General features: G+C 40.2%; 1 protein-coding gene across 1 annotated transcript in view; it reads right to left on the bottom strand.

The window, feature by feature from the left end:
- Positions 1 to 21,455, bottom strand: part of rims1a (regulating synaptic membrane exocytosis 1a) — a 479,607-nt gene that overhangs the window by 105,641 nt on the left and 352,511 nt on the right. Inside the window, exon 25 of the mRNA XM_072250401.1 lies at positions 5,010 to 5,251. Coding sequence (XP_072106502.1) covers positions 5,010 to 5,251 — 242 coding nt within the window. The remainder of the gene's footprint in view (positions 1 to 5,009; positions 5,252 to 21,455) is intronic.

Here is a 21,455-nt window from a genome sequence, read left to right as displayed (position 1 = left end):
TTCAGTGACTTGGAAATTTTCTTGTTATCTATTTCCTGACTTGTGCTTTTCAATAACCTTTTCGAAGAGTTGCTTGAGTTGTTCTTTAGTTTCATGGTGTAGTTTTGGCCAGGATACTGACTCACCAGCAGTTGGGCCTTCTGGATACAGGTGTATTTTTACTACAATTAATTGAAACACCTTGTCTACACACAGGTGATCTCCACTTAACTAATTATGTGACTTCAAAACCTAATGGCTGCATCAGTGATGATTTGGTGTGTAATATTAAAGGGGGTGAATATTTATGCAATCAATTATTTTGTGTTTTATATTTGTAATTAATTTAGATCATGTGGTAGAGATCTGTTTTCACTTTGACACAAATGAGTCTTTTTCTGTAATTCAAAGTTGTAAAACAATAAAACATGAAAACTTACAAAGGGGGTGAATACTTTTATAGGCACTGTATATTGACAGGTTCGGTGAATAAGCAAAAATCTGACAAAGGGAGCTCAAGAGGAAGCAAAGTTCCCCCTGGCTGGCTTATTAAGAAAGTCACGAGGCACGGGATCCAGGAAAACTTGGCTGTATGGATTCAGAATTAGCTTGGTCACTGAAGGCAAAGGAAGGTAGTAGATGGAGCATATTCTGCCTGGGATCCTGCTCTTTGTGATTCTTATAATGACTTGGATGAGAAAGTGGAAGGGTGAATTAGTAAATTTGCAAATGAGATGAAGTTTGGCGGTGTTGTGAATAGTGTAGAAAGTTGTCAGGGGTTACAACAGGATGTTTTATTGGATGCAGAACTGAACTGAGTAGTGGCAGATGGAAGTGGATAGGAGGCATACAGAGAGTGGACAGCCAGGGACCTTTTCCCAGGGTGGAAATGGCTAAAACAAAGAGGTATAATCTTAAGGTGACTGGAGGAATGGATAAGGAGGAATGTGTAAGGGGAAATGTCAGAGGTCATTTTTTTTTACAGAGAGTGGTGGGTGTGTGAAACGTGTTGCCAGAGGTAATAGCTGAGGCAGATACATTAGGAGCATTTAAGATTCTCTTAGATCGGTGTATGGATGAAAGAAAAATGGAGTACTATGTGGGAGGGAAGGGTTAGGTTAATCTTAGAGTAAGTTAGAAGGGTAAGTAGGTTAGAGTAGGTTTCTTGATTAGTCAGGGCATCAAAGGTTATGAGAAGAAGGCAGGAGTATGGGGTTGAGAAGGATAATAAACCAGCTATAATGAAATGGCAGAGCAGCTTTGATGGGTTAAATGGCCTAATTCTCCTCCTACGTCTTATGGCCTAAATGGCCGGCTGATGGGTCTTTACTGTGCTCTACTGTTCTAAGTTGTTAGAGTCTAGGAGTTGAGATGCCATGTTAGACAGGATTTGCAGTACTATGTACCATTCTAAGGTCTACACCAGACCTTAGGAAGATAATGGTAAAATTAGAAACAGTGCAGAAGAGCTTCACCAGGATGTTGTCTGCAATGGACGATGCAGTGAAAGGAGAGCTTGGATAAGGTGGGGTTATTGTCATTGTAACATCAGAGGCCAAGGGTGACCTTATAGAGGTTTATAAAATTATGAGGGAGTCAGTGTATTTTTCTCAGATCAGGAATGTCTACAACAAGAGGACACAAGTTTATGTGAGGGGGTAGAAATTTACAGGTGATCCAAGGTGTAAACTTTTCACACAGAGGGCGATGAATATCTGGAATGAGTTGCAAGTGGAGGAGATACAATTACAATGCTGAAAAGACATTTTGTCAGGAACGGGTGGAAAGGCATAAAAGGACACAGGCCTAATGCAGGCAAATGGGATTAGCTTATGTAGACACCATGGTCGGCATGGACGAGATGGGCTGAACTGGCCTATTCCTGTGCTGTGCTTTTCAATTATTCTATTTGAAATTATCCATATTGACAGAAATGGTGAAAAAAAGTGTTGTCTAAATAGTGAGGGGCTGCAGAGCTCTGAGATGCAGGGGATCTGGGTGTCCCATTGGATAATTTACAGAAGGCTAGCAGGCAGTGACAGCAAGTAATGAAGAGAGTTAGCAGAATATTATCTGTTATTGTGAGGGGAGCACAAGTATAAGGTTATATTTTAATGATACAAGGCATTGGTGATATTGGTCTCATGGAAACAGGCCATTCAGCCCAACTCATCCATATTGACCCTTCTGTATTATTTCCATCACTTGGTCCATAGCCTTTTAGCCCAAATGGTTCGCTTTTTGAGTGCTGTTAACAATTAAATTTCAACCACTCTCAGATACTTACAACTCTCTGGGTGAAGAAGATCTGCCACATATTTCCCATTATCCTGAACCTATATCCTTTGTTTTATCTTCCTCAGACAGGCTTGTATCTACTGAAGTTGAGAAATGTGAAAGGGGACAATTGAAATGTACAAGATAATGAGGCCTTTAGGGAGTGGAAGTATCTTCTTTTGTGAAAATCTGAAACTAGAGGGGTCTCTGTATAAAAGGAACAACAGGTTACCTGTTTAAGACAGAGACGATGCAAGTCTTTGAATATTTTCAATGCAGTAGTAGAGAAATATATATTAACCAAGAGGAGAAAGATTCCGTGGATACAGAGGAATTCAGGGCTGAAGTTACATTTAGATTAGGCATGACCTTATTAAACAAGCTTTAGCCACCTACTCCTGCTTGTAATTCCTGTTTATTCACTAGTAATGCCTGACTTGCTGAGCACTTTCAGCAGTTTTTGTTTTACTGTATATTTCCCGTAACTGCTAGGCAATGCATCTCATAGTTTCAGGATGAGTTTTCCCAGGCTTCAGAGAAGTGAGGTAAGTAATTCCACAGTTTGACTATCACTGCTAAGGATGAGGAATTTGGTACAGCTGGCCACAGACCTAGGCTGACAGATGCCTGGGGCAGTGGCAGGTTTGCTTAAAAGCCAGTGCATAGCATTTTGGAGCATGGAGGGAGTCCAAACTCTAGTTTTCTGGGTGGGATTTTAATCTAATTTTGGATGTTACAAAGGTAATATCAGCATTGGCTGAGTCAAGTAAGCTTGAAGACCTCTAATAGCAGACTTAATTTCTATCATGTGATAAGGAAATCCAGATGGGAATTTTGTGATATTATTGAACATTCAACAACATATCTGTCCAAAGGTATTTGTCAGTTACAGCACTAGAAGAGACACTGGTTTCATTTCCAGAGTTAAGATATCTATTATCATGTGGCAATAATGTTAACTGAGCTTACACTGGCAACAACTCTCTTCCTTCAATGCAAGAACAGTACTATTCACCCTTAAGTTCCTCTTCACATGACATACCTTTCTCAGCTGGCCACATACTACCATCCCTTCATCACTCCTGGACTTCCTTATCCAACACCACTATGAGAATGCCATCACAACAAGGACTGTAATGATTCATGAACGAGATCAATCAGGAAATGGTACAAAGTGTGCTCACAGTCTCAGAACAAGTAAGAAGACTTTGCCATATCTAATCCATTCTGCAACTCTGATAACATGAGACAAAGCACACCACTGTGATTTTCCATTATTTTGGTGATAAATCCCACAAAACCATCAGCAATGAATGGTTGGGCACACTATCAAACCATATGGTATAAGCAGTCATCACTGAGAATATTGGCAATGTTACTTAAGTTCTTTATCGAGTAAGGTGAAGCAACAACAGAAAAATAAACGTGTGGCAACATCATTGAACTGTTTGAAGCTTTAAGTTTCTTTCCCCAAGCAGTTAATCAGATCAACCATTCTAGTTAGCCCTCTCCCCATCCTCTCTGTTGCCTCAGTCACTACACTGCACTGTAAACACTTTAAAGCACTTTTTATGTTGTTTACATTGTAAATACATGCTGGTATTTATGTATTTATGATCACTTTATTCCATATCTGTAATTCCAATTTTATTTTTATATAATACTTTATTGTTTATAATTGTTGAATGTGTTGTTCTTGTTGCATGTAGCACCAACGCACTACAGCAAATTCCTAATACACGTAAATGGATATGGTGAATATGGTGAAATTTGATGGTTGATACTAAGTGGGAGATGTTACAGCACTCCTGATCATGTCACCAAATCCAGCTTGTGGTATATCAGCCAGAAATTCCTTCAACAACTCAAAGTGTATTCTTTGGGAAACGATGTCTACGTTGCATGAATGCTGCTCTTAGACAAAATGCTGCAGATAGCTCTTCTTTTCTTTAGTAAGATGTAGCATGGAGTCTCATTAGAAAGGAATGTAGTGCCAAAATGCCCTTATTTCTCCCTGAACCTGTAGTTCAATCTAGCAAAACTGGTTGTGTAGCATCACTAAATTACTCCTTTACCAATTTCCAAATTTCAAATCATGCATTTGAGAAGGCAATATTCCTTATGAAATAAAGTAATTTTATGGTTGAATGCACAGTCTGAAGGACACCATCATAACAACCAAAGAAAACAAAATAATATCCAAGTTCAGCACCACACACTCTGTGCACTGTGTTTCTGTGCCAGGTCAGTCTGCAGAGTTCATCTGATAATATACTTATTTTGCATCACATTTTTAAACACACCTTTTTACCTCCCATTTTCTGTCATTAAAATAAGTAATATTCCATCATGGCCAAAAGGCTGAACTGGATTGTAAGAAGCAATTGTTCATCTGTATGGGCTGCGGCTATGGTTCCTATGCCAGCTGAAATTATTGATTAAACCCTGCGTAAAGTGACTTTTTCTTTATGCTGCTTCAGAGATAAGATCTGACTTGGTATTCACTTTGCTACCCTTGGAATGTTACATAGAGCAGTTAAGAGAATGTTGAACTTGAATATAATTCTGCTCTGTACATAAATCACATTAAGACTTCCCTTCTGCGTTACTTAACCAATAATTCATACAGTGACCTTACTTAACATTATGTGCAAGCTCTTAAAAAATATCATAAGTCACAGTTTGACTGTTCATACCCTTTGATGATGAGATGGGAAATGGTGATGCAAGGGTGCACATAAATGAACACTCACCAGTCTGGCTGAGCTGTGACGTACTCCTGCTCCTCCTCGACAAGCCGACAATGGCCACCATTTTTGCACCCAAACTCGATCTTCGTTTCTTGCCCCCTGTTCCTACTGTTCCCACAGCAGTATCCGACTGACTGCCGTCGTTATTGTCCAGACTATACATCTCCTCACTTACACTTGTGCTCTTCAAAATATTTCTCCCTGATGTCCCCATTTGCCTGCTTTGCATTTTAGAGGTAAATGCACTTTTTTTCCACAACCAATTTCACCATGGGAGAACATGAAAAGGGAAGAAAACAGAGTGAAAAGTAAATTTGCACAGTCTTAGATCATTATTTTAATGATAATGAAGAAAAAGCTTTCACATTTCAATTGTTCTATCCAACTGCAGTATCTCCTATTAGAATGATTTAGTAAGATTTAACAGAAATGCTTTGTTTTCAAGCCAAACTGGTAATAAAACTGGAATGTACATTAAACAGTGGTTTTTAAAAGGAGCAGGAACTTCCCTGTATGGTTCTAAGTCACAAAGACTGCAAGTTCTAGCCCAAATCAAAATGAATTAGTTGGTCAGTAGCATTGTCAAGATATTGAAAGTGCAAAATGAGTCAATTTCTGTTCCGTTCCACGATAAATTAAGTCCAATGGAGAATGAGTTGATGGGTGAGATTGGGGGTTGTGATATTCCTTTTGTTGAACAAAATCCCAAGAGCTAGCCAAGACCTGAAATTATCAACAGTATGTTGGAACTGAACAGGATCTTGGTCATGAAGAAATATGGCAATTGAAGGTTCCCAGTGATAATTAGCTTTGATTAGTTTGTATTAATGTCTCTATGTGATTTTGTTGCTTATTTGGAGACCAATAATGTTCAATGTACATTGAACCCCATATTCAAGCATTAAGGAACAATGGAACAGAAAAGTTATTTGACAGAGCACTGAGTTTAACACATCTGACAGAATGAAAACTGACAAAATGCCAACTGTGCTTCATTACTTATACAGTATAGTCCAGACATTGCAAAAATTTAAGAAATTAACTTATTTCAACTAGGACAAGGGTGCTCAATTGGAGGTGGGTTAAGTGATCTACTTTTATAAATTGACAAAATAAGAAAATCATATGACATGTATTCATAAAAGCCAGCACAGTACAAACAAATGGGAAACACAGTTGATGTAACTGCTATTCCTTCTTAGACGTTTAACATACTCTTTGGTCATCATTACTAACTGGAAGTTTATTCCCTGATCTAAATGCAAACAAGTGTCCTTCTGCACCTTTCAGATAATGATAGAGCCGATGATAGATTTACAAAGGATAAAATTGTCCTTCTAATTGTCCTTGTACATCTGTGAAAGAGCTACCCAACTAGTTGCTATCTGAGCTCTCTCCTCTACAGAAGCTTTTTTGAAAGAATTATTCGTCATGCTGTATTATTCTTTTTGTGTGTTTTTCATGAATAAGCCTTTTAGTTACCAAATCTTCTAACACTGTTGATTTTTCCCAACATCTGCATCGTTGTCATTTAACTTTCGCCACTCTGAGAACAATGCCAGTTTTTCCAGCCTCCCCACAAATTATGTAGAGTTAAATTGTTCAACCTGTAACCAGTTTTGTAAATAGGTTATTAAATCATAGCAACTGCTGAACTTTAAGTTAATTCACTAGATCAGCAAACTTAGCTGATCCAAACACGTGACAACAATTTGACCAATACCAAGAACTCCAGCAGTGCAAACGAATATAATTGTCTGAAAATTAGATTGTGCAGCATCTACGTTTTTTGTTATATAATCAAATTTTAAAGAAAAATATCACTTGAATATGAAAATTGTGGAGCTATTGCAAGTTCAATGAAGTCTTTGAATTTCCTTTGTGGCTATACACCCAATGTAATAACGCACAGAGGAGTTTGGACATGCAGGTCTGTGGAACAGATATCTGGGACTTCCACTGGTTTACAAGATAACAGGGTATTCATTCATAGAAACACAGAAAACATACAGCACAATACAGGCCCCTCAGCCCACAAAGCTGTGTCGAAAATGTCCCTACCTTAGAACTACCTCGACTTTACCCACAGCCCTCTATTTTTCTAAGCTCCATGTAGCCATCCAGGAGTCTCTTTAAAGACCATATCATTTCCGCCTCCACTACCGCCGTAGGCAGCCCGTTCCACGCACTCACCACTCTCTACGTAAAAAACTTACCCCTGACATCTTCACAACATTCAGAGGGATCCTTCACAACATTTACCAGAACTGCTTCACTTACCCAGAGTGGACTTATCTGAGTGAGACCAATGCACATTGGTCAGGGTCCCATTAGTCCTCCAAGCTCACCATTCCACTCCCCCACTCTTCTGTGCCTGATCTCCACTTTGACCACCAATCTACAGTCTGGCAATACAAACTGACCACATTTACTGTCTTACTACTGCCTCACAACATCCAGTTGCCAAGCTCCCAAACACCCCACATCCCCACCATCTTAGCAGCTGACATTGATTAAGACTCGCCTGATTCCCAGAAAACCCTGCACAGTGCGCACACTGATCCTGGCCTGATCCTCGCTCCCCTCTATCTTCAAAGCTCTCTCCACCAAGTATAAGCCCACCCATTACCTGTATCATATCTTCTCAATCGTGTTGTAATGACATGGTCCCCAGAGAAAGACCTTTCACCCACCATGTAATACTGATTCATAGAAGCTTCAGGCTACGCATCATGTCTGTTGCTGACAAGTATTCTGGAGGGAAGTGTGGACGTAGGTGGAGTTTGCCACCTCTGTCCACACTTTTCACAAGACTCAGGGTCAGCAAGGGGAGGTGGTGGGTGTGTTAGGAGAATTAGACATGAAGGCAAGATTATTGACTTTGCTATCACTGAAACATTTCCTCCAAAATAATTGCTTCAAAACCATTCTCATGTTTAAACATCATCAAATTTATGCTTTGCCTGCTCTGATGTACAGAGAACAATATCTCTGGTCCTTCCTCATAACACTGAGGAACTAATGAAGGAAGGGGTATTTTTTATCTCAAGCAAACCAACCAAGCCGAACTATGATAGGTAATACAGGCTGCTTGAAGATTGTGTTCAAACACAATATGGTCTTGACATCTAACTGATGATTGCTGGAGCCCTGTGCATCACTTATTCCCTGGTCCAATGGGAAGTTTATGAACTGGCCAATCCCTGCTGCCAAGGAGAAATAGAGGAAGCAACACTCCTCTCTGTGTAAAGAGCATTAGCAATGTCCCTAATAGAGCAGTGTTTTGCAAAATGAAATAAAGTGCAGCTGTTGATGAAAAACACAAAACTCCAGCTCTTGGAAGTCTGAAATAAAAACAAAAAAAATATTCTTATGAAAGAAGTTTGACCAGTTTCTCTTTCTCTTGGTGAAGAAGGCTCTAGGCATTCTGGCCTTCCTTGGTCAAGGCATATGGTATAGGAATTCCGACGTTATGTTGCATTGGTGAGGCCACACCTGGAATATTGTGTACCATTTTGGTTACCCTGTTATAGGAAAGACGACATTAAGCTGGAAAGCATGCAAAGAAGATTTATGAGAGTGTTGCCAGTACTGAGGTCTGAGTTATAGGGAGAGGCTGAGCATGCTAGGATGTTTTCTTTAGGGTGTAAGATGAATTGGGATGAAGGGCCTGCTTCCACACTGTATAACTGTATGACTCTAAACACACCCTGATTTGCTAAATGTTTACAGAATTTTCTCTTTCCTCTCAAACTTCAGATATCACTGTTTGGAATGATCTTCAGATTAAGAAAAGCATAATGGTGGCCTTGGTGTCTTCATACTATGCGATCAAGTTGTGTTTTGTACTATATGGGAAATACATGTCGTCACCACCACCTAAGTAAACATCCTTTTGACATTGTTCCTTGAGGAGTTTGTGGCAAGAAATATAGCTTCAGCTCCCTGTCCTTCTCCACCCCATGCATTCCCAAGATGCCCACCTAGGCTAGTCCGATTTATCTAAGTTTTCCCATCTCCCTCTAAACCATTCCTATTCATGCTACTGTCCAACTTCATTGAAATGTTATAACTGTATCTGTCTCCATCACCTCCACTGGCGAGTGTCCAGACGTCCCTCCCTTGCCCCTAGATAAGACTCGCTTTTTTGTGTGTTGTCCTCACTGGAATGGAAGTTATTTCTATTTAGACCATAAGACAAAGGAGCAGAAGTAGGCCATTCGGCCCATCGAGTCTGCTCCGCCATTTTATCATGAGCTGATCCATTTTATCCTATTTAGTCCCACTCCCCTGCCTTCTCACCATAACCTTTGATGCCCTGGCTACTCAAGATACCTATCAATCTCTGCCTTAAATACACCCAATGACTTAGCCTCCACTGCTGCCCGTGGCAACAAATTCCATAGATTCATAACCCTCTGACTAAAAAAATTTCTTCGCATTTCTGTTCTGAAAGGGCGCCCTTCAATCCTTAAGTCATGCCCTCTCGTACTAGACTCCCCCATCATGGGAAACAACTTTGCCACATCCACTCTGTCCATGCCTTTTAACATTCAAAATGTTTCTATGAGGTCTCCCCTCATTCTTCTAAACTCCAAGGAATACAGTCCAAGAGAGGACAAACGTTCCTCATATGTTAACCCTCTCATTCCCGGAATCATTCTAGTGAATCTAGATGAAAGTCATAGAATTATACAATACAGCATCTTGTCCTTTCAGTCTAACTTGTCCATGGACGCCTAAGTATGCTAATCCCATTTACCTGCATTAGGCCTGTGACCCTCTCCAAACCCCTATCCAGATACCTTTAAATGTCTACTGGCAGCCCATTTCAAATAACAGACTTTCCTCGCGAAAACCTATCCCTCAAGATCTTCTTGAAATTTTACTTCCACCTTGATCTTGAGTTCTAGAATCCTCCGCCCTGATAAAAAGGACTCCAACTATCTATCCACCTGAATTTTATAAACCTTTAAAAAGGCTCCCTACTAATGTTCCCAGTCTATTCAATCTCTCCTTACAATTGCAGACCTCTGTTCCAGGCAACATCCTGGCAAATCTCTTCTGCACTCTCCCTATTGCTACTACATCCTTCCTGTAGTTCGATGAACAGAACTGAACACAACTTTCCAGATATAATCTAACCAATGGTTTGTGTAACTATGAAGTGATGTCTCAACTCTTACACTCAATGCCTTGGCCTATGAAGGAAAGTATACCAAATACCTTCTTCATTACCCTATCCATCTGTGCTGCTATTTTTCATAAGATATGGATTATATCAATGGTCCTGAGGCCCCTGCCATTTGCTCCATATATACTGAATTCCATGATGATTTGGTCTTACAAGGAAGCCTCTATCACAATGTACTTTCTTAGGGTGTTAACTCTGTATGAGATGATGCTGGATTTGTGCTGCAATCTGAGCATCTAATTTTTATCAGCTTGGACTCATGTTGGCCTTTATCCACTTGCAGGACAGCATAGTTCTGACATGCAACAGTTAGAAGACATCTCCAAATGACCTGCACAGCGTTACAGCATGCTCAGTATTCTAAATATAAAGTGTGTGAATACTTGATGAGACAAACTTGATATGAGTTATTAAGCCACTTTATTTCCCATCGGATAAACATTCATATCAGGTATGAACATATTCACACATTTCAATCTAAAGAATTAAAGTGGTAACACCAAGATGTTAATTGTGCTGTGCTGAACTACCTCTGCAGAACATCTTGCTTAACTTTAATGCTATCTTATTACCTTTTTTTCCTATATCCTAATCCTCACAGATCTTTTCTCTGCTGTTTAGCACTCTAGGATCTTCTCTTGATATTTTGAGTTGGAATTGGAAATAGTTTATTATTGTCACATGTACCAAGATACAGTGAAAAGTTTGATAGCATACTGTTCCTACAGATCAAGTCATTTACGCACAACATTGAGGAATTTTCCATGTTTTCAGTCAGCCTTTAGGTCTGTGCTGGCTAACAGAACAATCCAATTCCCTCACCAATTTTCCCTATAATCTATACTCCACAGATTCATATCAAGCTCCCCCCACCCAGATTCTACTAACATTCACACACCAAGGCAATTTGAAGTAGACAGTTAACCTATCAACCTACAAGTCTTTGGGTTGTGAAAGGAAACCCAAGCATCCGCAGGACACCCATATATTGAGAGGGAGAACGTGCAGACTCCACACACATTTGAGGTTAGTATCAAACTTACAGTGGGTGGCTATAATTGTGAAGCAGCAGCTCTCCAGCTGTGCCACTGATTAAAGGGTTTCCCAATAAGTCTGAAGCACCTTTTCTAAACATCTGCCCAAGGACATAATTGACAAATAGTTGTAATTTAAGCGTAAAATGCCAAACTTCAATTTTGCTTGAAATAAAATATACTAATTAATGTAAATTATATTTTCTTTCTTTTCATAGAAAAAAATATTGAATGTAGGGGTTTACTTAGCTTAGATTGGGTGTTATTTGACCAGCCTTTACTACAAGGCACATCAACTTTATAGATGCCATACGGGCTGTGAAACAAAAATGATATTTGGCATGGCAGATTCTTGCTGGCTGAAAATAACTTTTTGAAACAAGTTACTTGGCAAAGCACTGATTAAGAGATTGATTAAGAGAAGAAATTTTGGAGCCCCTTACAGAAATATTTACTTCATAATTAGACAAAGGTCCCCAAAGAATGGAAAGTGGCTAATGTTGTTTCATTGTTTAGCAAGGACAAGCCAGGGAGCTGCAGGCTATTCAGCTGATATCAGTGGTGGGGAAGTTCCTGGAGGGAATTCTGAGAAACAGGATCTACCAGTATTTGGACAGGTAGAGCTTAATTAGGACTCAGCATGCCTTTGCACGTGGAAAGTTGTGCTTGATGAACATTAGTGTTTGAAGAGGTAACCCTAAAGGTAGATGAGGATAGGACAGTGGATGTTGGCTATTTGGACTTTAGTAAAGCCTTTGACAAGATTCAACTTGAAAGGCTGGTCTCGAAGAGTCTCAATATCATGGAAGCCAGGTGGAGCTAGTTAGGTGGATTCATAATTGGTTTGGAGGTAGGAAACAGAGGGTGATAAATGTAGGTTGTTTGTCAGATTGATGACTTGTGACTAGTGGTGTGGCACGGGGATCAGAGTTAGATTCTTGTCATTTATTATTAACAAACAAATTTGGATGGAAATCCACAAAAAGCTTGATCAGTAAATTTGAGGATGACATGAAATTAGAAGGTGTTGTTAATAGCGACGAAGAATGTCATAGATCACAGGGGGATTTTAATTAAATAGGGAAGTGTGCCGAGGAATGGGAATTGGGTTTCGATACAAACAAGTGCAAGGTGATGCATTTTAGAAAGTGAAACTAGCAAGGGTCTTATACTGTGAATGGCAGGATACGAAAGAGTGTAATGGTACAGAAGAACCTAGAAGTACAAGACTGTTGAAAGCTACATCACAGGTAAACAGGGTGGTGAAAAAGGTGTTTAGCATGCTGATCTTCATCAATCAGCGCATTGAGTATAGGAGTTGGGACATAGGTTGTATTCATACAAGTTGTTGGCTGAGGCCACACTTGTCAAGTACCATGTACAGTTTTGGTTGCCTCGTTATAGGAAGGACATGGTTAAACAGGAAGGAGTACCGAAAAGATTTACGAGAATCTTGCCAGGATTTGAGGGCCTGGGTGAAAGGGGAGAGGTTGGCCAGGCCAAGTCTTTATTCCTTGAAATGCAGGAGAATGAGGGGTGACCTTACAGAAGTGTTTAAAATTATGAAAGGCATAGAAAAGGTGGATGGTAATAGTCCCTTTCCCTGAGTAGGGGAGTGCAGTACTAGGAGGCATAGGTTTAGGAAGAGAGGGTGAAGATTTAAAAGGGGCCTAAGGTGCTAGAGGATGGTGAGTATATGGAAAGAGCTGCTAGAGGAAGTGATTGAGCCAGGTACAATAGTGTCATTTAAGAAGCACTTGGATAGGTACATGGAAGGGTGGAGCTTATGGGGATACAGAATGAGTACAGGAAACTGGGACTAGCTGAGCGGGCACTGTAGTTGGTATAGACGTGTTGGGCTAAGGACCTGCATCTATGCTGTATCACTCTACGACTCTATAAAATGTACACTTAAAGGTTTGGATACAATCACTTTAGGTACAGCTTGACAGGAAAATATCAGCTAGGGATTTAAGGAGTGGTGATTTAGGTGTGGAGAGACAGCAGAAATTTGCTCTGCATCTAATTTGCTAAACTTGGTTGTACATTTCTTCGTTTTATCATCTGTAAAGTCATATGAAATCCCTAAACAATATATCCTTTTAAAGTTGCACTAACTTGGCACACAACAGAACTTCAGGCTTAAAAAGCATTTTTTCTATAACGTTCAATTTTTAACTTGAAAATATAGATATATTGGAATTAGAAAATGTTTAAAAACTTTTAAGTCTTTTTATGTTGTCTTCTGATTAATTTTTTTTTATCCTTCTTTACTGAAAGTGCATCACTGCATGTACTTGTGATGCTGACAGTTTCTATGCTTCCGACTCTGTCTGACAGTGTACCAGGAACCAATTCTTCTAAGTCAAAGATGGAGAAGTCATTGGCCTTCTTCTCAATGGACTGAGGCAGTGGTCTTGGTTCTGCAACAATGGTCTGTTGCTTAGGCAGTGTTTTGGATTTCACAGGCTTAGCTTTAGGCCTCTGTTCCTCCTCATTCTCCCCATTCATACAGCTGACACACAGAAGCTCTCGAATGCATGATGAACTATAACACAAACAAGGAGAAGGGGCAGAAATAAAAGAAAATCAAAATGATACTGAAGAAAAAAAATAAATGCAACTAAACATAACAAGATTAATGAAGGGGAAGAAATATATTATACAAATGGTTAATAAAATAAATGAAAAACATGCTACTCTACATATAAGATAAATACAACAAAATCAAAATCTGGATCACTGACCACTGAACATCATTTTGTAAGGCCCAAAAGCCTCTATTTGATATGTCACCCAAAGTAATCAGATACCATGAACAAAATGATGTTTATATTAGCATATTACACAACTTCCAAAACAAATGGATGGGGTTAATACAAAAATGTTTTATTTTTCAGTGTAGCATGCACGAGATGTTAGCAGTCATGCTGATGTGTGCAATAAGCTGCATCTGAATTGCAAGTACTTTACATTTTATCAGCTGAGACAGGAGACCATTCTCACCTCATGCCATGTGGGAGACCTGTGATCTACAACTTAAGGGTTGTTAATGCTCATGTCAGTTGTTTCATTTCTCATCATAAACACATAATTATGTGGGTGATCAGGGACATCAGGACCCCATACTTTCTATTATACACACTCCATATATGTTTAAATTCCATTAACAGACATGCCCCTATCTCATTACATATAGTGGATTCTGGTTAATTGAAACAGATTGGGACCAGAACTTTTTGGCCCAATTAAGCAGCTCCTCCAATTATCTGATGTTTCATGAAAATAGTTAAAAAGGTATTAAAAAAGCCAAACTGCCATTTAAATGAGTAACATTTATGCACTTAAATGAAATATAGAACAAATTAGAACACTACCAATATTACTACAGTACTATAAAACTACATTAGTTTGTAATAACTATTCATGGAGGAATTCATCAAAGTGTACCCTGGCATAATACTTGATTGGTAAACTATCCATTCTTAGCCCCTTAAAGCATTGAGATTTAACACTTCTTAACATCAACAATTGCTTTTCACCAGTCCTTGACACATTTGAACAACACAACAAATTGCTTTTTTTTGATCTGGTGGTGTTGCATGTTTGCAGCAAAAGGAAGCATCTGGTGTGGCATAAGCAAGGCCTGTTTACTCAACATTGTATATATCAACTGCACAAAATTTTTGAAGCGAGTTGGAGAGTTTAGCAGATTTCCATGTTTCTGCACTTAACAGCATCAGCACTAACTTTCTTGCCATGTGTTTTCTTGAATTTAATGAGGTGCCTGTATTTCCTTCGAGACAACCAACCATCTGTTGCTTTAAAGTATTTATGACACAGCTTCTTAGCTAGCTCCTCTTACTTGTTTTTTTTTAAACATTGGTCCACTGACACACAACCTCGTCCAGTTATAATGGAAAACCTTTGACTGAGAGCCACTTCAACATCTGGATCCTTACATTCATGCTTTGGGATATTCCCTGTTATCCCTCACATAATGCCCATTCTTTTTGCAGTTTATCTTGCAACTTATAAGCATGAAAATGTAGATTTTGGCATTCCAGTTATCTCTGCAGCTGGCGATGAGTTTGGTCCAGTAGGGTGATTTTTTGGGCTAGTGTCAAATTTCTTTGTGGCAAAGGTCTCAAAAAAATTTTTAGAGTCAAAATAAATAAATAAAATGATCAAAAATCACTGCATTTTGAATTGATGTCCATCTGCCCAAATGGATAAAATAACAGAAGTACACTGAATTGATGCAAGTGTTTGCTCTAAACGCAGTATCGTGGCTAACAGCCACACAAGTGCACATTGCTGACAGTCTCCTGTCCTGATTAAGCAGCATAGTGTCCCAAATAAACAAAGGGAATCCTGGCTATTTTCTCAGTTTGTTTTTTTTCCTTGAAGAGGTGTCCCAAATAAGCGGCTGCCCCATTAACTGGAATCCACTGTTTATGCTTAATTCTCATTAATAGACATTCCTCGATCTCACTGCATATACATGCTTAATACTTATTAATAGATATTCCTCCACTTCATAAATCTTATGCTCAATCCTTATTTCATTACATATCAACACAATTCTTCCTTATTTTTCTTAAAATCCATTATTTCCTGATTGGTAGGAAATCACCATGACCCTACTATAAGGCACCTTTGTGGCACAGTAATCAGCTGATCCCCACTAATTGCTCAAGCTTGACATGTAGCTGTTTTGACACACAATCTCTTCTTAATTGTCTCAGGCTTCCTCTTCTACTAGCTCCCTTGATCAATATACTCTTGTCCTTTCATTTTCTATTTTTAAAGTAGTTACCAGATAACACATTTCTGGCTTTAATATAAGGGCTTCTATTCAATTGTGGGGATGGGTGGGTCCTGGGTTGGATGTCCCGCTCACTTAAGGAAGGTGTCTCCTTTCCAGGTATAGTGATCACTGCAGGACCACTGTTTGGCTAGCCATGCAGGAGGTCACTTACATATGGCGTCCCTGTTCTTACTGGGTTTGTTATGTCATGGCCTGACCGAGCGTCCAGTGGTATAACTGGGCGGGCAGGCTGGGCTCATCAGCCTTGGTTGGCAGCCAACTGAGGAGGACAACTCTGATTCCAAATCTGGGTAGATGGGACTCATTAGCCTTGCCAGACAGTCTGTCTAGGAGGAGATAAACTCTGAAACTCATCCTATAGCCCTGCGGTCACCGCAGTCATCACAGCTCGGCCTAAAGAGTGGAATCAGTCTGCGCACACCGATCCTCACTATAAACCTATGCAGCGCAGGCAGGAAGGAAAGTCCTACAGCAACAGTGTTCCCTCCTGATCTTTGCAAGCAAAGAACCAGCCATCATCCAATTGTGCCCTAATAACCACAATAAATTTTAGTGTGCATATATAATCAAGTGATGCTACTATACCATTCTCTTGTTGAAAAGTTTGCATGATTGATTGTTGATTTAATTTATTTGAAATGATGATCAACATAGAACTGCACCCCACTTAATAAGTGTGAACTTTTGCATTGACGAAGCAGAAGTGACACTGTAAACATAGTGAGAGATGACTCAAAGTAAGTTTAGCAAGGTCTTATCAGTGGCAAAATGTGGTGACAAAACACCATGTCATTTGCCAGGTGTATGCTGATGATACTTAATTAACCACTGTCTCTCCTGCGCCACACTTCTATTACTGAGCAGAAAATCATTACAATTGGAAGGACTGAAGCCATGGTCCTTGAACCCACCACACTTTTTTGCTTGACTGTAGAGACATCCCCTCAACAGAATATTGAGAATAGTTCTGGCAGCTTTGCCCATTAGCCCACTGAGGCTGGTCCAATGCCCAATGGGATCACAGCTGATCTTCTACCTCATCTATTCTTCAGATCGGTCCTAACCTTTGATTCCTCCGGTGTGCAGTCATTTATCAGTCTCATCCTTAAATATCTTCTATAACTAATTATCCACATCCCTCTGTGGCAGAGAGATCCAAATGCTTACACTCTCATGTATTCAGGTTTTTATTATTTCTGTTCTAAATGGCTGAACTGATCCTGAGAAAATTACCATAGACTTGGACCTTCCCACTGGATGAAATAGCCTCTCAGATTCTCCAACGTTTAAATAAAATTACCTCCTATTCTGTTTTAATGAGGTGATATCTCATTCTTTTGAGCTTTTAAGATTATTCAATTCATCCATGCCTTAAGAGTGCCTCTTATATCAGGAATTAATTGAGTCAGACCACACAATACCACTTCCAGGGTCTAATTCGCACATAATGAGACAAAAACTCAGCTGAACTAAATCTCACCAAAGTGTGTATAACGATAGCAGAACTGTTGTACGTGAACACTTTGCTATAATGAGTAATGCACTATTTACTTTTTTGAAGGAAGGTCACCGAGACTCTGAGAACCAGGGAGAGATAGTGAATTGGATTCATAATTGGCTCACTGGTAGGAAGCTGACGGTGATGGTGGAGGGTTGTTTGTCAGACCGTAGGCCTGTGTCTACTGATGAGCCACAGGGATTAGTACTGGGATCTTTGTTGTTTGTGACATATAAACAACTTGGATGTGTATGTACAATGTGCAGTTAGTAAGTCTGCAGATGATACTGAAATAAGTGGTGTTGTAGACAGTGTAAAAAGTTATGAAATGTATTATTAGGGAACTTTGATTAGCTAGGTGTGTGGGTCGAGGATTGGCAAATGACTTTCAGTTCAGATAAATGTGAGGTGTTTTATTTTGGGAGATCAAACCAGTGTAGGAACTATACAGTGTATGGTAGGGCTCTAGAGAGTGTTATGGAACAGAGAGATGAGGGAGTGCAAGTGCATAATTCAGTGAAAGTGGTATCATAGGTAACTAGAGTGGTGAAGAAGGCATTTGACATGCTGGCCTTCATCAGTCAGGGCACTGAGATTTAGAGTTGGGAAGTTACATTACAAATATATAAGATGTTGAAATATTGTGTAGCGTTTTGGTCACCTGGGAAGAAGTTACTAAATTAGAAAGGGTGCAGAAAAGATTTACCAGGATGTTGCCTGAACTTGAGGGCCTAAGTTACAAGGAGAGGTTGCACAGATTAGGACTTCATTCCCTGCAATGTAGGAGATTGAGGGGTGATCTGATAGAGGCATACAAAATTAGGAGGCAAAGAAAGTGTGAAAGCACATAAACACAAGAAAGCTTACAGATGCTGGAAATCCAAAGCAGCACACACAAAATACTGGAGGAACTCAGCAGGTCAGGCAGCACCTTTGGAAATGAATAAACAGACTACGTTCAGGACTGAGAAGGAAGGGGTAAGATGTCAGAATAAAAAGGTGAGGGCAGGGGAAGGAGGCTAGCTGGAAGGTGATAGGTGAAGCCAGGAGGGTGGGAAAGATCAAGAGCTGGAGAGGAAGGAATCTGATAGGAGGAAAATGGATTATAGGAGAAAGAGAAGGAGGAGAAGATCCAGAGGGAAGTAAGTGAGAAGAGGTAAAATGTCAGAGTGGTGAATGTGGGGGGGGGTGATTATTTTACCGGAAGAAGAAATTGATATTCATGGCATCAGGTTGGAGGCTGCCCAAACAGAATATAAGGTGTTGCTCCTCCACCCTGAGGGTGGCCTCCTCTACATTGGTGAGACCCATCATAAACTGGGGGACAACTTCTTCAAGCACCCCTGCTCCATCTGCCACAAGTGGAACTTCCTGTTGGCCAAACATTTTAACTCCCATTCCCATTCCTGTACCGACATGTTGATCTATGGCCTCCTCTTGTGCCAGATGGAACAGAGGTGCTCGAAGAAGTGGTCCCCAATTTACAAAAGGTCTCACCAATGTAGAGGAGCTGCATCGTGAGCATTGGACACAATAGATGACCCTAGCAGATTCACATGTGAAATCTTGTTTCACCTGGAAGGACTGTTTGGGGTCCTGAATGGAGGTGGGGTAGGAGGAGTATGGGCAGGTGTAGCATAGGTTTATGTTCAGTGATGAGAGATTAATGGGGACATCAGGAACAGCTTCTTCATGCAAAGGCACTATGTATTTGGAATAAGCTGCCAAAAATAGTGGTTGAGACGGGCACATTAACAAAATTTAAAAGCCATCTACATAAGTACATGGATAGGAGGGGTTTAGAGGGCTATGGACTAAACATGGGTAGATGGGACTAGATCAATGGGCAATGCAATGGAGGAACTCAGCAGGCCAGGCAGCATCTATGGAAAACAGTACAGTCGATGTTTCGGGCTGAGGCCCTCAGCAGGACTCAGGTGGCACAGACAAGTTCGGCTGAAGGGCCTTTTCCAAGTTGTATGACTCCAGGATTTTATACACTGAATTTGCTTCTCTCTTCAGTCACTGGCTGACCTATCCAATGCACCATGGCAACTATGACTAAGACTGCCAGAAATCAGAGTTGTGGACACAGTTCAGCTGTTCAACATCCAGAGGAAATGATGAGGCTTCCACTTGACACAGATACTCCCTCTCAGGCCCTTGTTGGCATGCTGCTAACATAGGTTAACAGTTTTGAACATGACCTTTGTGCACTAGCAGAATAAATAGACTGCTTAATATCCCAACCACAGGGCAGGACCTGACAGCACACCCAAAAAAGGGCCAGCATATTTTCCCCCTTCTGTGTGTAAGGGCACCTTTCCAGCATACTGAGACTATGCAGGACTCTAGAAAGTATGGCAAGGTTTTCCTAACTGATCAAGGCAACAGTATCCTCCGTTGAACATCTTGATAGTACTCTGAATAATGCTCTCTATTAATGCTCCTGATTACACTCTGCAGTCTGAACTGAGTCGAAGAGTCTCCCTTAATCCTCTGCAAAGTAAAGATCAAGGTATTACTTCACAATGAAACATTCATGGGCTTTTCCTGGATGTAGCGTGTTGACTACAAGGATAGACTGGATGTGGTTAATGCCATGTTTGTTCAGACCACAATGTAATATTTTAATAGATGAAGAAGATATCACGTAGAGTCTAGGGCATCACATAAGAGCAGTCTATTACTCACCAAATGTTTGGACAGCATGTGAACCTGCAAACACTCTCCATTCCAGTGCAAAGGAGATGAATCTCCTCACCTTTATTAAAGAGGATGCAGGAGTCAGCTACAAACTGCCACACATGGCAGATATAGTGAGCCAAAGGGCCTGTTCCTGTGCAGCGCTGTTCTATTACCCATTGCTGTCTGTGTTGATCTGGACGTTAAGATCTCCACTGAGATAATAACCCTAATCATCACAAGCACAGGCCCATTTGCTGAAACACAGTCAAAAGAAGATTATATATGCAGTGGTCTTCAGACAGTTGGAGGTAGGATTTAATCCTGATAGATGTTTATGAATTGGTCCCTGCTATCTCCAGATTCAGAGACTCCTCACTCCCAGCCCTTCACTGTGCACTCTCTGTCCTAAGATCCACAAGCAGAACTGTCTGGGTGGAGCCATTTCATCAGACTGATCTTGGCCCACTGAACTTATTCTTTCTTGACTAGATTCCATTCTTTTGTTCCTGTTCTAGGATTCCTTCCACTTACATTCATGATATTCTTTATTACTTTAACAGCTTCCAAGTTCTAATCCCAATCAGCTCATTTAAACACTTGCAGCCAATCCCTCTGTATCTCCATCTCATCCTGAAATGTCTCAAATTGCATAAGTCCTAGAGCTTTTTGCTTCATACTTGAACAGAGGCTCAATCAATCCCCTCCACCTTCTGGTTTAACTTGTGCAACTTTGCTCACTTCCTTCAAATCAAAGAGGTGCCTAGGGTTACTCACATGGAATCAGGCCATACCTATCAGGTTGTGGGAAATGTGAAACAGTTCTTGTTAAAGGCTCCTCAGATCAATTTTTTTCTGCCTGATGACTGCATTGATGTTGCTTCCTGCACTCACACACAACTCGTTTGTCAAAAAAATCATACCCTTTTCTGCCATTTTCAACCTTAATACAAATAAGATCGTAAGACATAGGAGCAGAATTAGGCCATGGCCCGCCATTCAAGTCTGTTTTGCCGTTTCGTCATGGCCGATTTATTATCCCTCTCAACTTCATTCTCCTGCCTTCTCCCTGTAACCTTTGATGCCCTGACTAACAAAGAACTTTTCAACCTCTGCTTTTAGTATACTCAACAACTTCGTCTCCATAGCTGTGCACGGCAATGAATTTCACAAATTCACCACCACCTGGTTGAAGAAATTCTTTCTC

Source organism: Mobula birostris, chromosome 2 (assembly GCF_030028105.1).
Source record: "Mobula birostris isolate sMobBir1 chromosome 2, sMobBir1.hap1, whole genome shotgun sequence".
Taxonomy (NCBI): Eukaryota; Metazoa; Chordata; class Chondrichthyes; order Myliobatiformes; family Myliobatidae; genus Mobula; species Mobula birostris.
Note: the sequence above shows the minus strand (reverse complement) of the source record. Positions and strands in the feature narration are given on the sequence as shown.